The sequence below is a fragment of the Cryptomeria japonica genome, chromosome 3 (assembly GCF_030272615.1).
Source record: "Cryptomeria japonica chromosome 3, Sugi_1.0, whole genome shotgun sequence".
Classification (NCBI taxonomy): Eukaryota; Viridiplantae; Streptophyta; class Pinopsida; order Cupressales; family Cupressaceae; genus Cryptomeria; species Cryptomeria japonica.
This window is the reverse complement of record NC_081407.1, coordinates 618,165,029-618,181,496: the sequence shown is the minus strand read 5'-3', so window position 1 is coordinate 618,181,496 and position 16,468 is coordinate 618,165,029. Positions and strand designations below refer to the sequence as shown.

The window sequence follows — 16,468 nt, the reverse complement described above, 5'->3', positions numbered from 1 at the left end:
GAGAAGCCGAGGAATGGACGACTGATGCCTCAGAATGTGCTAGCATACTTATTGAGATCTTGATATCAACGCATGACTCCACATCTTCCTTATTGAGCAAAATTCAAGACATGGCTGAAGCTTGGGAAGATGTTGAGAATATTAAGAGAGGAATCATTCCATATCTGAAAGCAATCAGAGGACTTTCTCAGGAGGATCTTATAGACATAAATGTTGTCCAGCCTGGTGACCTATATGATTTCAGTACTTGGTACTTTGCCTTGGTTACAAGGGTTGAATCTTTGAGAAAATCCGAGGCTAAGTGTTCAGAAATTGAAAAGACCATCAGAGATATTCAAGACAAGGTCTTCTTTGTAGCAGCTGAGATATCGTAACAAGATGAGGTGCGAGAGAAGCATCTGTGTGTAGAGAATTTAAGGGCCCAAGTCCAAGAAAACTTCTTCAAAGTTTCATGGCCAATTCTCAAGGAGGATCTCTCTAGAGTTTCGAGCTTCATATGCATAGACAAAATTTCCCTGACACAAGCAACTGGCTTGGAAGACACTCTCGCCACCTGTACTGATGATGTGGATATGGTCGACTTCCAAATTAGCAACTTGCCAAGTGTCACCATAGAGGAGGTGCAACTTCTTGTGTCCAGGTACATCGAATCTACAAAGAAGGAAACTGGACACTCATCTCAGTGAAAATAGCAGCTGTGCCACTTGTCTCCTCCTTCATTTTAACTGTTAGAGTTTGGGGAAACCCTAATTAGGGTTTTGAACTTTTAATCTGAGCCTTTGATCATTGTTCGATCTTGGCCGTTCAAAATTTTTGGACTCCTATATAAGGTTGCCTCCTCTCATTTGTAGAGTGTGAGGTTTTTGAAATATTGTTGCATGAAGGTCATTTCCAGATAATATATTACATGTGTGCTTTCTCTCAAGGCTTTGTAATCCCTATTGTTTGAGTGATTAAGCAAGGTTTTCAATTTCTTCTAAACATTAGTTAGAATTTACCTCATGTTATTAGATTGAATGAAAGATCTGATAAGTATTGTTTTATGGTGTATCTCCGCTCATACTTTTGGTGAATGGACGATTTTCATTTATTGTGCAAAGTTAGTCTAAGCTTTTCATTTTGTGTATGCTTGAACTTCCGATCATACGCACATCCCTTGAAGATTACATCCACTTTGTGTAGTTGTCCTAAGTGAGGCGAAGCAAAATGTGGTTATTGAGTTCACCAAATCAATACCGTCTCTAGAATTCATAGGATTAAAGTAGAATTCTCAACCCTTATCCCTTTGGTCTTTTTGAAGTCTTAAACCCTGAAAATCCCCCGAAAAAAAAGAAAGAAAGAGAGAGAGGTTTAATTGACAAATCTATCGAAGTCCCAAAGTTGTTGACAATTCGTTCAAGCGTAAGTCCCTTTGTGTATTACCAACAAATCACAACACTTATTGAGCTTATCCACACGTCAAGACCTGACAAAAGAAACCTTGGAATCACTATATGATCTTCTAGCAATCTTAGCATATGCGGTGATTTTTCAAGAGGATAAACTATCTTTGGGTACTTTATTCTAATGTTTGGCAGATGATAAAACATACGCCAACACAACAGATATATGAGCTTATGCTCAAATAAGCTTTGGGGTTGGGAATAGATGAAAATCATGGATCAAATTTTGATCTAACAACAAACAACAAACAATATTGTTTGTAACTTTGGGATTGGATGGTCAGTTCTACCCCTTTTTGACAATTTAAGGAGCATTGTATGTTAGAATAGAAACTAATCAACAGAGGGAAAAATGTTTTTACTTTTAAAGCTTTCTATATTTAATTATATGGATTGGAAAGATCAGGCGGTCGAAGTTCATCCTATTGTTGACAAAAGCTTTGAAGGCAAAAGATAAAATTGAGGTTCTCTGTTTTTAGAGAGATAGTATGATTAGTGCTGGCTCTTTGAAGCCTTGGCATTCTGTATGAGAGAGAAAGTGCTAGCTGCTGGATTGATTTCAAATCAACAATTGTTGAAGCTTTTGAGCATGGCTTTTGCAAGATGCCACTTCATGGAGTTATTTCTTCTGTTTTAGAAAACATTTCTTTGGTGCTGCCTCTCAACCATGCATTAGATGCACAAGATGTTGCATACAAGCTCAAGTGAACTGAATTTGTAATTTTTGTGGGAAATATCAAATATAAAGCAACTGAGATTTTGAAATACCTTGATGAACATTGTAATGTCCCCTAATTGGGAATGCCCTAATTCTCAATTTCCAAATGAATAAGCAGGGTTAGAAAATTCCTTTAACCTGATTGGAACCCTGCAAACAGATGAAAAACCATTTATACCAATAATTTCAATAAACAGATTATCATAATTAAGCATTATTAAATTCATGGCAGAATTATCAATTCGATCATAAAGCATTTAAATATATTTGGAAGGCTCAACCATAGGAGAGCACGGGAGAAAGTGACTTTGATGGGGTGTCTTAGATCCTCTACCCTAGGCCCAAGAGCAGATATACGCTCCCTCTTGGCCTCATGTGGCCTATTCCATCCATACGAGGTGGTTAACCTAGTGAGGTTTTCACTTTCCGTTCCCCCTCATCTTGCCAACCATTTCCCTCTCCCCATGATTGGACTTGTGTTGATTCACCATGATAGGGGGATGAGGTTACAACAGGGTGCCCCGGAAGCCAGTATCCTCTGTACCCCCTTGGCTTCATGGGACTATCTGGTCCCCACCTTGAGGCGGTGTACCTAGGAGAGTGACCCATCATTGTACTGTTGTGACGTTTTCACACATCACCCCATTTCAAATGGGGATCCCCACTTTTTGCTTTTTAGGGTAGTCGTTTTCTTAGTTTGCTAGCTTGGTAGTAGTTTCTTTAGTTATTAACCTCTTGCTTGTGAAGGGATGCAATGCCTTGTCATTAGGATGTGATCAAGTTAGGCAATCTAGCAGCAGACATGTTTCGCTTTGGATTGATTTGGAGTCTTTGCAGCTTTAAGTCTTCAAGTGATAGGTTAGAGTCAAGGTAGTCATTGGGTGATGCTTCACAATGCAACCTTCAAGACAAGTCCAGGTGAGTCTTAGGTGTGATGAGCAGTCAAACGAGCAGGTGGATGCCCTTAGGCTGGAGCGTAGAGGTGATAATCAATTTGAGATGGGGCGATTGATGAATATGATTTAGGTCTAAGTAATGATTGAATAGAACAAATACACTAGGTCAACCCCATGAACAAGTTACCCAACACTTGGTGAAATCAACAAGCAAAGGTGCTCGAGGTGAGTTATCCATGACTCACCAAAATCCATGATCTTGAGGGACTTAGTGAAGATCTAAATGGAGATGATATTGAATAAGTTCCCCCCTTGAATCCTTCAAGTTTGCAAGCAAAGACAATGAAATGATCAACTTAGGTCAATGAGTTTATCCTTGGGCCATCAAAATCCATGACCGATGGAAATCCACGACTCATGGAAATCCATGACCTACAAAAATCTGAGACTTTGGGGTCATAGTTGGCAATGATGAAAGTAAGAGATGCTATCCCAATGTTTTGATAGGTGATGAAGGGAAGCCTTGGATTGAATTGAATGGGAAAATCAACATAATGAAGGCGAAGTGAGATGATGATCAAGTCAAGGTGGAGGTCACACTTCAATGTTTATCCTTGAGTTGCTCAAATCCACGACCTAGGCAATGTTTATCCTTTAGTCACTCAAATCCATGATCTAGGTGACTTTTATCCTTGAATAGCTCAAATCCATGACCTAGGTGACCTTTTTCCTTGAGTTGCCAAAATCCACACCTCAAGCATGGAGATGACAAGATTGATCCTTGAAGTGAAGATGAAACATTGAACTTGCTCAATCCTTGACTTGGAGTGAATTGAATGAGGCTCAATATCATATTGAGGGTTTAAGTGCTTGAAGTTGGCAAAATTGAACAAGTGAACAAGATTATGCCTCACTTGCCAAAAACCACAAACTGGGAAAATCCATGACTTAGAGGTGGATATAAGTGAATTCATCCTTGGGCTGATAAAATCCACTACTTGGCAATGGTAAGTGCAACATTGTGATATTTGATCAAGCAAATGAATAAGTTTGATGAAGGGTGAAAGTGATTAAGGCAACCATGACTTGAGAGAGGCAAGCAAATTCATCCTTGGGTGGACAAAATCCATGACCTTCAAGAATCCACGCCCATGAGAAATCCATGACCAGCCAAGATCCACGACCTTGAGATGGAAGGTGAAGTTTGTCTATCACTTGGTAGAATCCACAATCAGACTTCAAAATGTTAAAAATCTGACACTTAAAACCCCAATCAGACCCGAAGTGAGTAAAATTAGACATGAGAACAGAAATTAGAACATCATTTCACCCCCATTAGGAATACATATCAGATTAGAAAGTTTGAAAAATGTGTGAAATCAGTATATATCAGGTATATTTGATGGTATCCTGTTTGTTTTTGTAGGTAATTAAGGAAGAGTGTGAAGGAGCCGGCTGCGAGTAACATCAAGGCAAGGATGCATTTTGAGGGAAAGACTTCACCAAAGCTCTCTCTACGGTACTTCAGCAAGAGAGAATGCATCTCAAAATCAGGCCACATGAGGACTCAACACCAACCTGAAAGTGGATATGAAGAAGACAACAAGGCGGAGGTGGATTACATTTATCCTTCAAAGAAGAAAGATCTGCCCGTCATCAAGGCATTCAAGAATACTAGAGGTGGTTGCAAGAATCAAGTTATACAAAGAGGATCAGGCATTCACGATGCGGAGGAAGTTGGACAATCTTGAATTTCCTTCAGAAATCCAAGAATTGTTGCCAGTACAACAAGGGAGTAATCTAGGACGAAGGCTTCATGTGAAGGGATTCGGGATCAAGGATAGGTGGAGGTGATCAAATTAAATAAGATAATGCAATTTGGGAATATCTCTCACCATCATCATCTCAGGCGCTTGGAAATGTTGAGTATCAAGAGATGTTGCTCAATCACAAACATTTGTGATGATCTACAAGATGAGCAAGCTGAGGTGGCAAAAACTCACCTTCATTCATCAATCAAGATCAATATGTCCAAGTTCAATGAACCTAACTCATTCAAAGGTGGAGCAAGTGACACATGGCACTTTATCAAATATTGTTTATCCTACCTAACCTCATCATTCATTGTTCTACATTCAAGGAAGGACATGAGTCAAAAAAATGTAATTTTATCATTGGTCAAGCATTAAATGTTATGTAATGAGTGTAACAAACCTCAATTAGGGTTTTTTATTTTGTAATCTTGGCCTTTGATTTGGATTTGATCCTGGCCATTCATTTGTAAAGGGAGCTCTATAATTGGACTTACTCACCTCATTTGTAAGGTTAATAATTAGTAAGAAGATAGTAGAAGGCAGTTAGAAATAGAGTAGAGTTGGAGAAAAGGAGATTGTTGCCAAGACTTTGTTGCAAGAAACATATTATTTTCATTGAAGATATGGTGAATTTCATGTGTTGATTCAACATTTTTGCATGGTCTCTACTTCTCATTTGTTTGAATGTTGATTAGATGGATGGAAGTTATTGTGGACGATTAATGGTGAAATGTGGATGTTCATACTACTTGTATTTTGTTGATTGTGTAATACATTGCGTGGTCAACTGAACTCTTTACATAAGCTTAACTTAGATTGCTATTCACTCATTGATATGCATTATATTGATGGTGTCTGTGTTGTTGGTAGTAATTTGAACATCATTAGCTCTCCTTAGAAGATCGCACCAGCTTTGCCTAATTGTTCCTTGCATGGCGAAACAAAGCATGGTTGAGTTTCACTAAGTCATTCATAGATTCTTACATTCTTAGGATTAGATTAGCTTTCTTAACCCTTAATTCCTTTTGCTATTTGTTTCCCAAGTTAAGTAAATTTCACGTTCCAGCAAAGTTCAAACTTTCATGTACAACGTAAGTCTACCTTGTGATTCCAGCAATATCACATCAACCATTGAAGTTATCCACACATCAAGACTTCATAGTAGAAACCTTGGAGTAACTGCATATGGTCACAAAGTTTAGCATTTGAGGAGATTTTGTTCACAAGAGGATAAAATACTTGATATTTTATTAATAATTTTGTGTATGAAGTGCATCAAAAACACATCAACATGTACCCCTCTTGCAAAGCTTATTTCCTCTACCATGGCTGGAAACATTCAGAACATAGGAAGGAACACACTCTACATATAATAAGTTAACTGCAGAAAATCAGAATAATAGTTACTGTGACATATATATGAGCAATCATAACAGCAGTGCATTGCTAATAATTAGTATGCAGAAATATATGTATATTAATACAGTAATTATTATATTATGCACAGAAAACTCATTCCAAACTGTAGTAACCAGATGAACTGCTGAATATTTAGTATCTTATAAAATATCCAATCTGAATCCTTCGATGGTCTAATCCATATCCCTCCTCCTTCCATTGTGGTCCTTCCAATGTAAACCATCACCTCTCCATGAAGGTAGGTGTCTTTTGGAAGTTGCTGACCTTTCAGAAGTGGACACAACCCTTCCTAAGTCACAACTCTTCATTAGTTGCTGCTTTTAATGTTAACCTTTATTTATTTTCCACTAATAGTATTAAATTCAGTGCTATATATATATATATATATTAGGAGTGAACGCTGCCCTTAATCATTTGTGTGCTGGTTGACCAGGCCGATAAAGGAGTACTTAAACTTGGACTCGTCTTTTTTTTTGCCCATATAGACAGGTCAGCCCAGCATCTTAATGATATTAATTTGATTTAATTTTTCCCTAATACTTAGTCGGCCCAAATAGTGTTTGATTTAATTTAGGTACTAAACATATATAATTAAACCCAGTTGGCCCTCTTATGGTGCTGCGTTCTGGGATATAAAACCCTTATTTGAGGCGGGGCATGACAAACATACAAACTGCTGAGGCCCCTTCCCATTTATCCACATGTATACTGTACCCTGCTATTATTTGGGAAACTATTTGAATGCTATCTTCGTCACCAAATATTGTAGAACCTCTCAATATGTCATACCTAAAATTGTGCATAATAATTGGGAATAGGTTATGTCTCTGATTGACTACGCTTTCAACCTTTGACATCATAATTTTTGCCAAAATTGATTTGACCAATGACTCATGGTGAGAACTAAATCTTCAAACAACCACTGACTGAGCTTTACCAAAATTGTACATTAATGAAGCTTTTAAGAAAGAACTGAGATTGTGAATGAGCACACATACCTATAATAGTGAACTTTTGTTTGTTGTTCTAAGTGACAAGAAGATTGATCATCATTTACATAGCCTTTGTTATCTATCCTACTTCTATATTTGAAATTTGTCAGTCCCAAAATCAATATTTAGTGCTGTGGATAATACCAAGAGTATTTTGAAGAGTCTGTTTAATCTTTAAGAGAGAGTGGCGCCTTTTGATAAGAGTCTGCCATTATTTATTTCCCATTATATCTTCCTATTCTCTACTAGATTAATCAATGAACCAGTATAAAGGATGATGAATAGAAAATAAGATAGGAGCTATTGGACAGCATTAGAGGGTCAGTGTTGGAAGAGGAGCACTTCAATTATGTGTTATCATAGAGCATGCTACAGGCCATGCATGTTCATTTGTGTTTAATCTCAATAGCTGTCACACTGTCTTTTGTGCAAATTTATCAAGATTATTTTTTAAAGATTCCACAATTCTTACTTTGGCTGGAGCTTTTTGTAAAACCTCCAAAGAGAGAATGCTTCCCTCTCTGCAAGAATCTTGAAAATATCACCACCAGTCATTTATTGCTTCAGAACACTAGGTCTTAATGGTACTAAGCATACAAGTCCAAATTTATCTCCTCTTAAAGTTTAGGGATGGCACTACTGGTCTCAACTTTCTATAATGATGTAAATAGTTATTAGTTACTCACCTCTGCCTGGCTAGTATGAGCTAACAATAGTGGCAACATGCAAGTATAGCTGTCTATATACTTTGCCTTTATGGGAATTAATTGCAAGCTCCCCTAGTTACAAGTTTAAAAGGCAAGATAATCATTGAAGAGGACAACATAGCCGATAAAGAACTTGATTGTCACTTTTAAAAGTAAATGTTTATCTAAATCCTTAGGAAACCCTGAAAATAAACTAAAAACTGCAGCAACTTTTTATAATAATCAGAAAGTTTTGCTTGGATGAGAAAATTTACTGAACTGTAAGTCATAGGAACCAAAGATAATTTTGAAAATTCATAAAACCTATTGAAGACGTTGATTTGATTCCATGGCGATTATTTTGAAGTAGACTAATCCTGAACAGTTTTCTTTTCTTACATATATGTAATTTACAAGGATTCTTTCTCTCTAAATTTTGACTAACCTTATATTTAAACAAGTAGGCAGTATAAGATGTAAAAATATCTGCTTATAGTTGCATGTATACCGCCACTGTCTCTCCTGCAGCTCATAACTATGCATGTTCTAATGATGACAGTCACAACTCACAATTATGGCACATTATTGAGGAAAATTCTTATTTGATCTCATTTGCAGATTCAAAGCCATATCATAAGGTTAAGAAGACAGCTCAGCATGATTGAAGCAGAGTCTCAGCGGGTGCAGTCAAATTCTTCTCAGTGAGGTTGCAATTGAAGATTAAACACTGTCCAACTGGTGGTGGATATCCTGTACATATGTAAAATAGTTTCATGAAGGTGCAAGGACCCATGCTTTATCATCTCTCTTCCCAAGCATAGTTTTGTATGAAGTAAAGGCATGATCTCCATCCTTTTACATGCACATTTGTGAATAGGATACTATCAATGATCTACCAAGGATTGTGGTGTTCTGATTATGATCCTGTTGGTTCTTCTGGCGCAAGCTTTGTCACAGATGTGTGTCAGTGTTGGTTATCTACCTTGGGATCCAACATTCAGTATTGATCTTCATCAGCATCATGTTTCATTGATGGCCCTTTTACTCAAATGGCAAACATTTACCTGGATCATATGCTATAGGGTTTAAATACTTTGGATTTACCCCCCCTCTAGTCATGTTCACATATTTACATCTTTATTCACTTTATCGTTTTACTGTTCAGTTACTTTCCAGAATGTGCATTCTTTCTACCTTAATAGTTTCTCTATGATATTTTCTTTTACTTTCAAGTCCCGTTGATCTATTTTGGTCAGTTGTGGACATTAATATAATTTCATTTCATTCATAACCTTTGTTGAACGATATAACATATAATATTTTAAATGCTATATGCTATTTGTCATTTCTGTAATGAGAGAGAACTATTAATTATTTCTCATTGGTGTTCTCAACGAAGCCTACTATTTCCTGGAGATCGGAGTGGAAGAGAGGAAAAACACTATATACAATTTTTTCTACAGCTGCATACATGTCCTGGAGTGCTGTTTGTGCTCATGCATGCTGCCTGCTATTGAGCACTTTGGTTCTTTGCAAACTGGGCTTCTTGGGAATAAAATTTTGAAAGAAATTTGATGATTGCATATTTCTGTTTGCTAAGTATTAATTTCATTCATAACCTTTGTTGAACGATATAACATATAATATTTTAAATGCTATATGCTATTTGTCATTTCTGTAATGAGACAGAACTATTAATTATTTCTCATTGGTTTTCTCAACGAAGCCTACTATTTCCTGAAGATAGGAGTGGAAGAGAGGAAAAACACTATATACTATTTTTTCTACAGCTGCATACATGTCCTGGAGTGCTGTTTGTGCTCATGCAAGCTGCCTGCTATTGAGCACTTTGGTTCTTTGCAAACTGGGCTTCTTGGGAATAAAATTTTGAAAGAAATTTGATGGTTGCATATTTCTGTTTGCTAAATATTAATTTCATTCATAACCTTTGTTGAACGATATAACATATAATATTTTAAATGCTATATGCTATTTGTCATTTCTGTAATGAGACAGAACTATTAATTATTTCTCATTGGTGTTCTCAACGAAGCCTACTATTTCCTGAAGATAGGAGTGGAAGAGAGGAAAAACACTATATACAATTTTTTCTACAGCTGCATACATGTCCTGGAGTGCTGTTTGTGCTCATGCAAGCTGCCTGCTATTGAGCACTTTGGTTCTTTGCAAACTGGGCTTCTTGGGAATAAAATTTTGAAAGAAATTTGATGATTGCATATTTCTGTTTGCTAAATATTAATTGGGCTGCTGCCAAGAGAGATTATTTTTGAATACGTAACTAATTAGAAGGCCAGGTCAAAGTTTAGCCATAAAAGAATCATCTTCCAGATTTCGGAATCTTGCTTCTTTGGCTCGTGGAATTTGAAGCTCTTCTGGTTAAGATTGTGATTGTAATTTGCTGTTCAATCATATAACTAGTTTTGATGTGCAGGCCTTGCTTAGTTTGATTGACCTAAAGTGGAGAAAAAGGCATTTGTCTACGATTGAATGCAAACAAGAAGAATTTAGCATCCTGACTACATATAAAGTTTTAAGGCTTTAAGCTGACATCTAGCAAATTAAGCTTATTGTTGTCAAAGCAACATGTGGTTATGAATGTGTTTTTATATTGATGTAGCACGAACCAGAACTGTGCCCCAAGTTGCGCACAATGAAGTAAAAGTATCAATGTATGTCAAGTATTCATTAAGAGGCCCCAAAAAGATGATCTGAATTTGTTTGAATTACCTACAAAGTTTAGAGATGTATAAAGATGTATTTGAAAAATATACAACCTCTACTCCCCAAGTTTCGGGGATGGGGACGGTAGGAGATGGTGGGACGTGTTTCTGGTATAGGGATACTTTTTGGCCATTTTTTAGGGGATGATAAGGGATGACTATTAAAAAATATGATTTTTTTTTTAAATCACAAAGAAATTTCAACTATTCATATCATAACATTGATAAAGCATTCATCATAGACATTATAGAAATTTAATATATAACATTAGAATTGAATTGGGTTTTACATGTGAATTGACAAACAAATTAACAAAATTTGTTTGTTTTCATTATCAATGTGCACATGTAATATAAGAAATATAACATAATGCTTAAAGGTTGTAAATTTCAATTATACAATGATAAAAACGTAGAGAATATATGGCTGTCTCTAATCAATAGATGCTATTGGTAGATCAAAATTGGAGTCATGCAAGTATAAGGCACTGCCTCAATGGAGCTCCAACCAATCTCCTCAATGTCTCCTCATCAATATGTAAAGCATCTTTGGGTTGAACATCCCAACATAAGGTTGGAGTTTGATGATACTTACGAGTTTGCCCATCTTGTAGTTGCAAATCACTATGTACGACCACCAAATTCTTTGATAATCAAGAGGCAAGGTTGTTCCTCTTGATTGTTTGGATGAAACTATGTGGATTAATTCCTCTTTGTAACAGAGGAATTGACAACCTCTAAAGAAGATGAATGGCAAGTAATTTCAACTTCGGTACATCCTTGCCATGTCCACCATCCAATAGGTTCGGTTTGAGCTAATGTAGCTCTATCCAACCTTGCTTATGGTTTGCTGAAGGTTGGACTATATAGATGAATAAATGCAAGCTACTGCATACAAAATAAAGTAGATTTCTCTTCAATATGCACTTGTTAGGAACATCATTACAAGTGGGATCAAGGGGAACATCCCCTTAGAGGGTTTGTTTGCACTTGGAGTAGACTGTTAACCAACCAATCAAAGGTTGCTGCAAAATAGAAGTAACATGAGTAACATGAGTAAAAACCACAGGGCCAAAGGAGGCCACACTAGAAACAAGAGGGGGAGTAGGATCCAGGGGGATTGAGGAGGCCACAACAACAGTAAGAGGCACAACCTTATCTTGGGAGGAGTCATCATGAACATGTGAAGAGTCACCAAAATTGGAAGCCTCGACAATCAAATAATCACCATTAGCATCCTTCCACCAAGTAACAACACCTTTACAACGTGAAAGGGAACAATCCGTAGCTAAGTGGTCAATTGAGAAACATCTACAACAATGAAAGGAGACACCCTCATAATCTAGTGATTGAGTCCATGGCCTATCCCCAACCATTAAAACTACATTCTTAGGGATGCATAAAGATGTCAATGCCAATTAAAATGTGAGCAAAAGTAGAATGACCCATGAATGAAGTGGTATTGTCAACCTTCAAGAAGCGACTGATAGAGTTGCCAATGGCCTCATAACAAGAATGCCCCCAAAAATGAAGAGGAAGATTGGGAACATGAACCCACACCAGACACACATGAAGTGGTTTAGTTACCAGTTACAAGTTACAAATATTAATAAATGTTAAAATTGACATTTTTAAGGCTTGGTTGACCTAAAGTGGAAAAAAGGCATGTGTCTATGATTGAATCCAAATAAGAAGAATTTAGTATCTTGACTACATACTAAGGCTTTAAAAAGACTTCTAAAATTAAGTTTATTGTTGTTAGGGCAACATGTGGCTATGAATGTGTTTTTATATTGATGTAGCACAAACCAAAATCGTGCCCCAAGTTGGGCACAATGAAGTAAAAGTATCAATGTATGTCAAGTATTCATTGGGAGGCCTCAAAAAGATGATTTGAATTCGTTTGAATTACCTACACAGTTTAAAGACGTATAAGAAAACTATACAACCTATACTCCCCCAAGTTTTGGGGATGGTGGGACATGTTTTTGGTACAATGATTCTTTTGGCCATTTTTTAGAGGATTCCAAGGGAGGACACTTTAAAAGTAGGATTTTTTTTTAAATATAGAGAAATTTCAAATATTCATATCATAACATGGATGAAACATACACCATAAACATTATAGAAACTTAATACATAACATTATACTTGAATTGAGATTTCATATGTGAATTGACAAACAAATTAACAAAGTTTAAATGTTTTCATTTACAATGTGTCTATTTAATATAAGAAATATAAAAACAATACTAATTTCAGTTCTACAATGATTAAAACATAAAGAATATATGGTTGTTCCTAAACAATAGTTGTAATTGGTAGGTCTTACGACATCGAAGCTTGAGTCAGACTCACTACAAGTATAAGGCACTACCTCAATGGAACCCCAACCAATCTCTCCCATGTCTCCTCATCAATATGTATAGAATCTTCGGGTTGAACATTCCACCGCAAGGTTGGAGTTTGACAATACTTAGGAGTTTGATCTTGCAGTTCACCAGCCTCTCTGATCATCTAGAGGTAAGGTTGTTCCTCTTGATTGTTTGGATAGAGGAACTGACAACCTTTGAAGAATATGAATGTCAAGTAATCCAAACTCTAGAGGAACTGACAACCTCTGAAGAAGATGAATGGCAAGTAATCTCAAGTCCAGTGCATCCTTGCCATGCCATGTCCACCATCCAATAGGTTTGGTTTGAGTTAATGTAGCTCTATCCAACCTTGCTTGTGGTTTGTTGAACATTGGATTGTGGAGATGAATAAATGAAATCTATTGCATGCAAAATACAGTAGATTCATCTTCAATATACATTTTTGGAAGGGCCTTCATGAGCCCTTCTTTCACCTCTTCATTAGATGGAGACACACTTCTACGATTAGCTACATACGATTTAAGATTTAGAGAATAGATGGCCATATGGAGCAGGGTGTTCATAGTGTTCAATTGTCATATCACAGTGGGCCTAAAATGCTCCTCAGAAAATTCAAAAGTAAGGTCCTTTCTATGAATTGCTTACTACATATGCTCAAGCACGCTATCAAAAGTCTCATTAATCTCTTCAAGGCTATAAGAGTCAGTATCAACATATCTTATTACTCACATAGTAGACTCAATGAAGGAGCAAACATATCTACAAGTGCAAACAAGTTACAAAATTAAAATCTTAAAAAAGAATGAAAATATTTATGTTAGAAATATTAATAAATTTTAAAATTAACATTTTTAAAATTTAAATATTAAAATCACCATTTTTCTTACCTCACTGTGGACCTCCAATCATCATCGAGGATTTTTTGTTTCACACTTCCTCCTTTCCATGTGCTTACCTCTTGTCATCTACCCCACATTGAATTAACCACCATTAATTGTAAAGCCTTTTGGACCTCAACCATCCTCTAAGGAATTGAGTAGTTGGCATGTATAGTGTCCATGGTCTTGAGGAATTACTTTGTCAAAATCTTCATGATCAAAGCAAGTGAAGTGTGATGGTTGCAAATAAACATCTGTACATATCTAGCCTTTGACACTACCACCTTCACCCAATCTATCTTCCCAATGTCCTTCAAATCATTGTTCAATGCATAAATACAATGAGGTTCAAAAAATGTGCTTAAAATCACCCTTGACCATCAAGCTAACTAACTTACACATACGAGTTGAATCGGTTACTACTTGTACAACATTAGAGGCTCCAACCTCTTCTATGACATTTTGCAAAATTGGAAATTGAAATTTGCATCCTTCCTTTTCCCTGAACAATCAATAGTTCTAAGAAAATAAGAACCAATTGAACTTGTTACAATAATATTGATGAGTGATTGATGTTTGATATCGATTCACCCATTCATGATTATGGAGCATCCATTCCTTATCCAAGTTTGTCTCATATCTTCTATCAACACACTCACCTTAGAATATTCTCTATCAAGGAGCATGGTGTGTAGTTATGTTCTCTATGTGGAACAAATGAGGGAGCAACAACTGTCACATCTTTGAACATTTGCTTCAAATATGATGAATGTGCCGCATGAAATGACATAGCATGAACATAAAATTTTTAGCAATAGAGCAATTAGCCACATCTTGTATGTTAAACATATCTGTAATAGTAGTAGTTCTCTTATTTCCTATAGTAGAAGTAGAACTCTCTCTCCCTTGAAATCCTACATCCATATATTCTATAGGCAATGATATACTAGGCTGTGAAATTTCTAGTGGAATTCCCTTCTTTTTTGCCTCCTCTTCCATATGCAATCTAGTTGCCAAAATCTTGGTTGGGATTATTTTTTCAAAAGCTTTCACCTCTTTACCACCTATCCACAAAGACAATAAACTCTCATATAGCTACCCCTATATTATTTTTTGCAAAAAATGACAATGTCATTCTCTACTCCCCTTAATTTTTTTCTTATCCTTATCAACTCATGATGCAAATTGTGTTAGAGGTTTCTTGGGGTTAAATGGGTCTTTTGCAATGTTTTGAGGAGCTCAAAAGGATATTCAAATGGGTTTGAACTTGCTAGCCTTGCTACTCTCCCACTCCCCGAAGAACCCCAATGGATGCCATACTGATGAGTTCTAGGTTTACTTCTTTCGTACATTTGAACTTCAACCTCCTCACAATCACTACTCTCACTGCTGCTCATAAATTTTTTTTTGTTAAGGATTTAAAAGACAACTACAAGTTTAAATTAAAAAAACTCACAATGCCCTCTTTATATGTAAAAAAATTTGAATTTTTTTAAAAAAATGCATTTAAAAAAATAAATTTAATATGAAGAACTTACCTCTAATGTAGTGGATTTGATGTCCTAGTCTCCTTTTTCAATTGTTGTTCTCCTCTTTCAACTACTACTCTTCTCTTGCTTCTTCTCTTGCTGCTCTCAACACAACTTTCCAAATGCTCAAATGATTTTTTTTATTGTTTTGATTGGTAAATTAGGGTTAGGTTTTGTTTAAAGGGGTGGGGGTGCAGATGGCGGGAAGGGTGGTGTTCTTGTGGGCCTGCTCATCCTTTTAATTTTTTTTTTTTTTAAATGTGGTTTTTTCAAAGCATGTCAAACTTTGTTAGGCCACATGGGATGGCTAGCTGTCCTTGGGATGGTTGGGGGATGCTTGGATGTCGCTCGGTCATCTCAAGGATGGCTAGTTGTTCCCTTACACCCCTAGAAGTTTCTAAAATGTTTCCTTACTGGGGCACAAAAAGGAGATGGGGAAGCGATGTTTCTAATGCATTCTTGAGAGAAACATCCTCTATAGGAAATAGGGGTATCGGGGCAGGGGCACGTCCCCAAGTAGTATTGTATACAACCCATTTCCATGAATTACAAAGAAACCACTTATTTTAGCATCATAATCAATAAAAATAAAAATAACTTTAGTGTCACGAACAATATGTTTCTCAATAAAAAAACACATCATTGCTAGGTTCTTTGAGCTTAGCAATGCCTTTTAGAACATAATAAGTAGCATCAAAACTCTAAATACCCTACTTGAAAATGTAGCTCAACATGGGGCCCTAAAGTAGCCTATATTAATGTTTTAACAATGTATCCCACAAGAATTGGTCTCTTCAATTAGCACAACTTCATCTCTTCTACGCTCATCAGTCTTAGGTTTTGCTTTCACAAGCTTTGCTAATACTGTAAGATACACAAGAGTTAACTCTAGTCATAATAACTAGGAGTAGGCATTTGATACAATCCACTTGAAATCTATTGGTAACTGAATTTGATAGGTAAAGTGGACATACCTAA

At 36.4% G+C, this 16,468-nt stretch overlaps 1 protein-coding gene across 2 annotated transcripts in view; it reads left to right on the top strand.

Annotated features, from left to right (window-relative positions):
• The window catches only part of LOC131060129 (transcription initiation factor TFIID subunit 14b), a 74,699-nt gene extending 65,441 nt beyond the window's left edge, over positions 1–9,258 (top strand). For both annotated transcript variants that reach the window (XM_059218469.1, XM_057993239.2), the window contains one exon: positions 8,586–9,258. In XM_059218469.1, the coding sequence (XP_059074452.1) occupies positions 8,586–8,604 (19 nt within the window). In that variant the 3' untranslated portion in view covers positions 8,605–9,258. The remainder of the gene's footprint in view (positions 1–8,585) is intronic.
• The last annotated feature ends 7,210 nt before the right edge of the window (positions 9,259–16,468 follow it).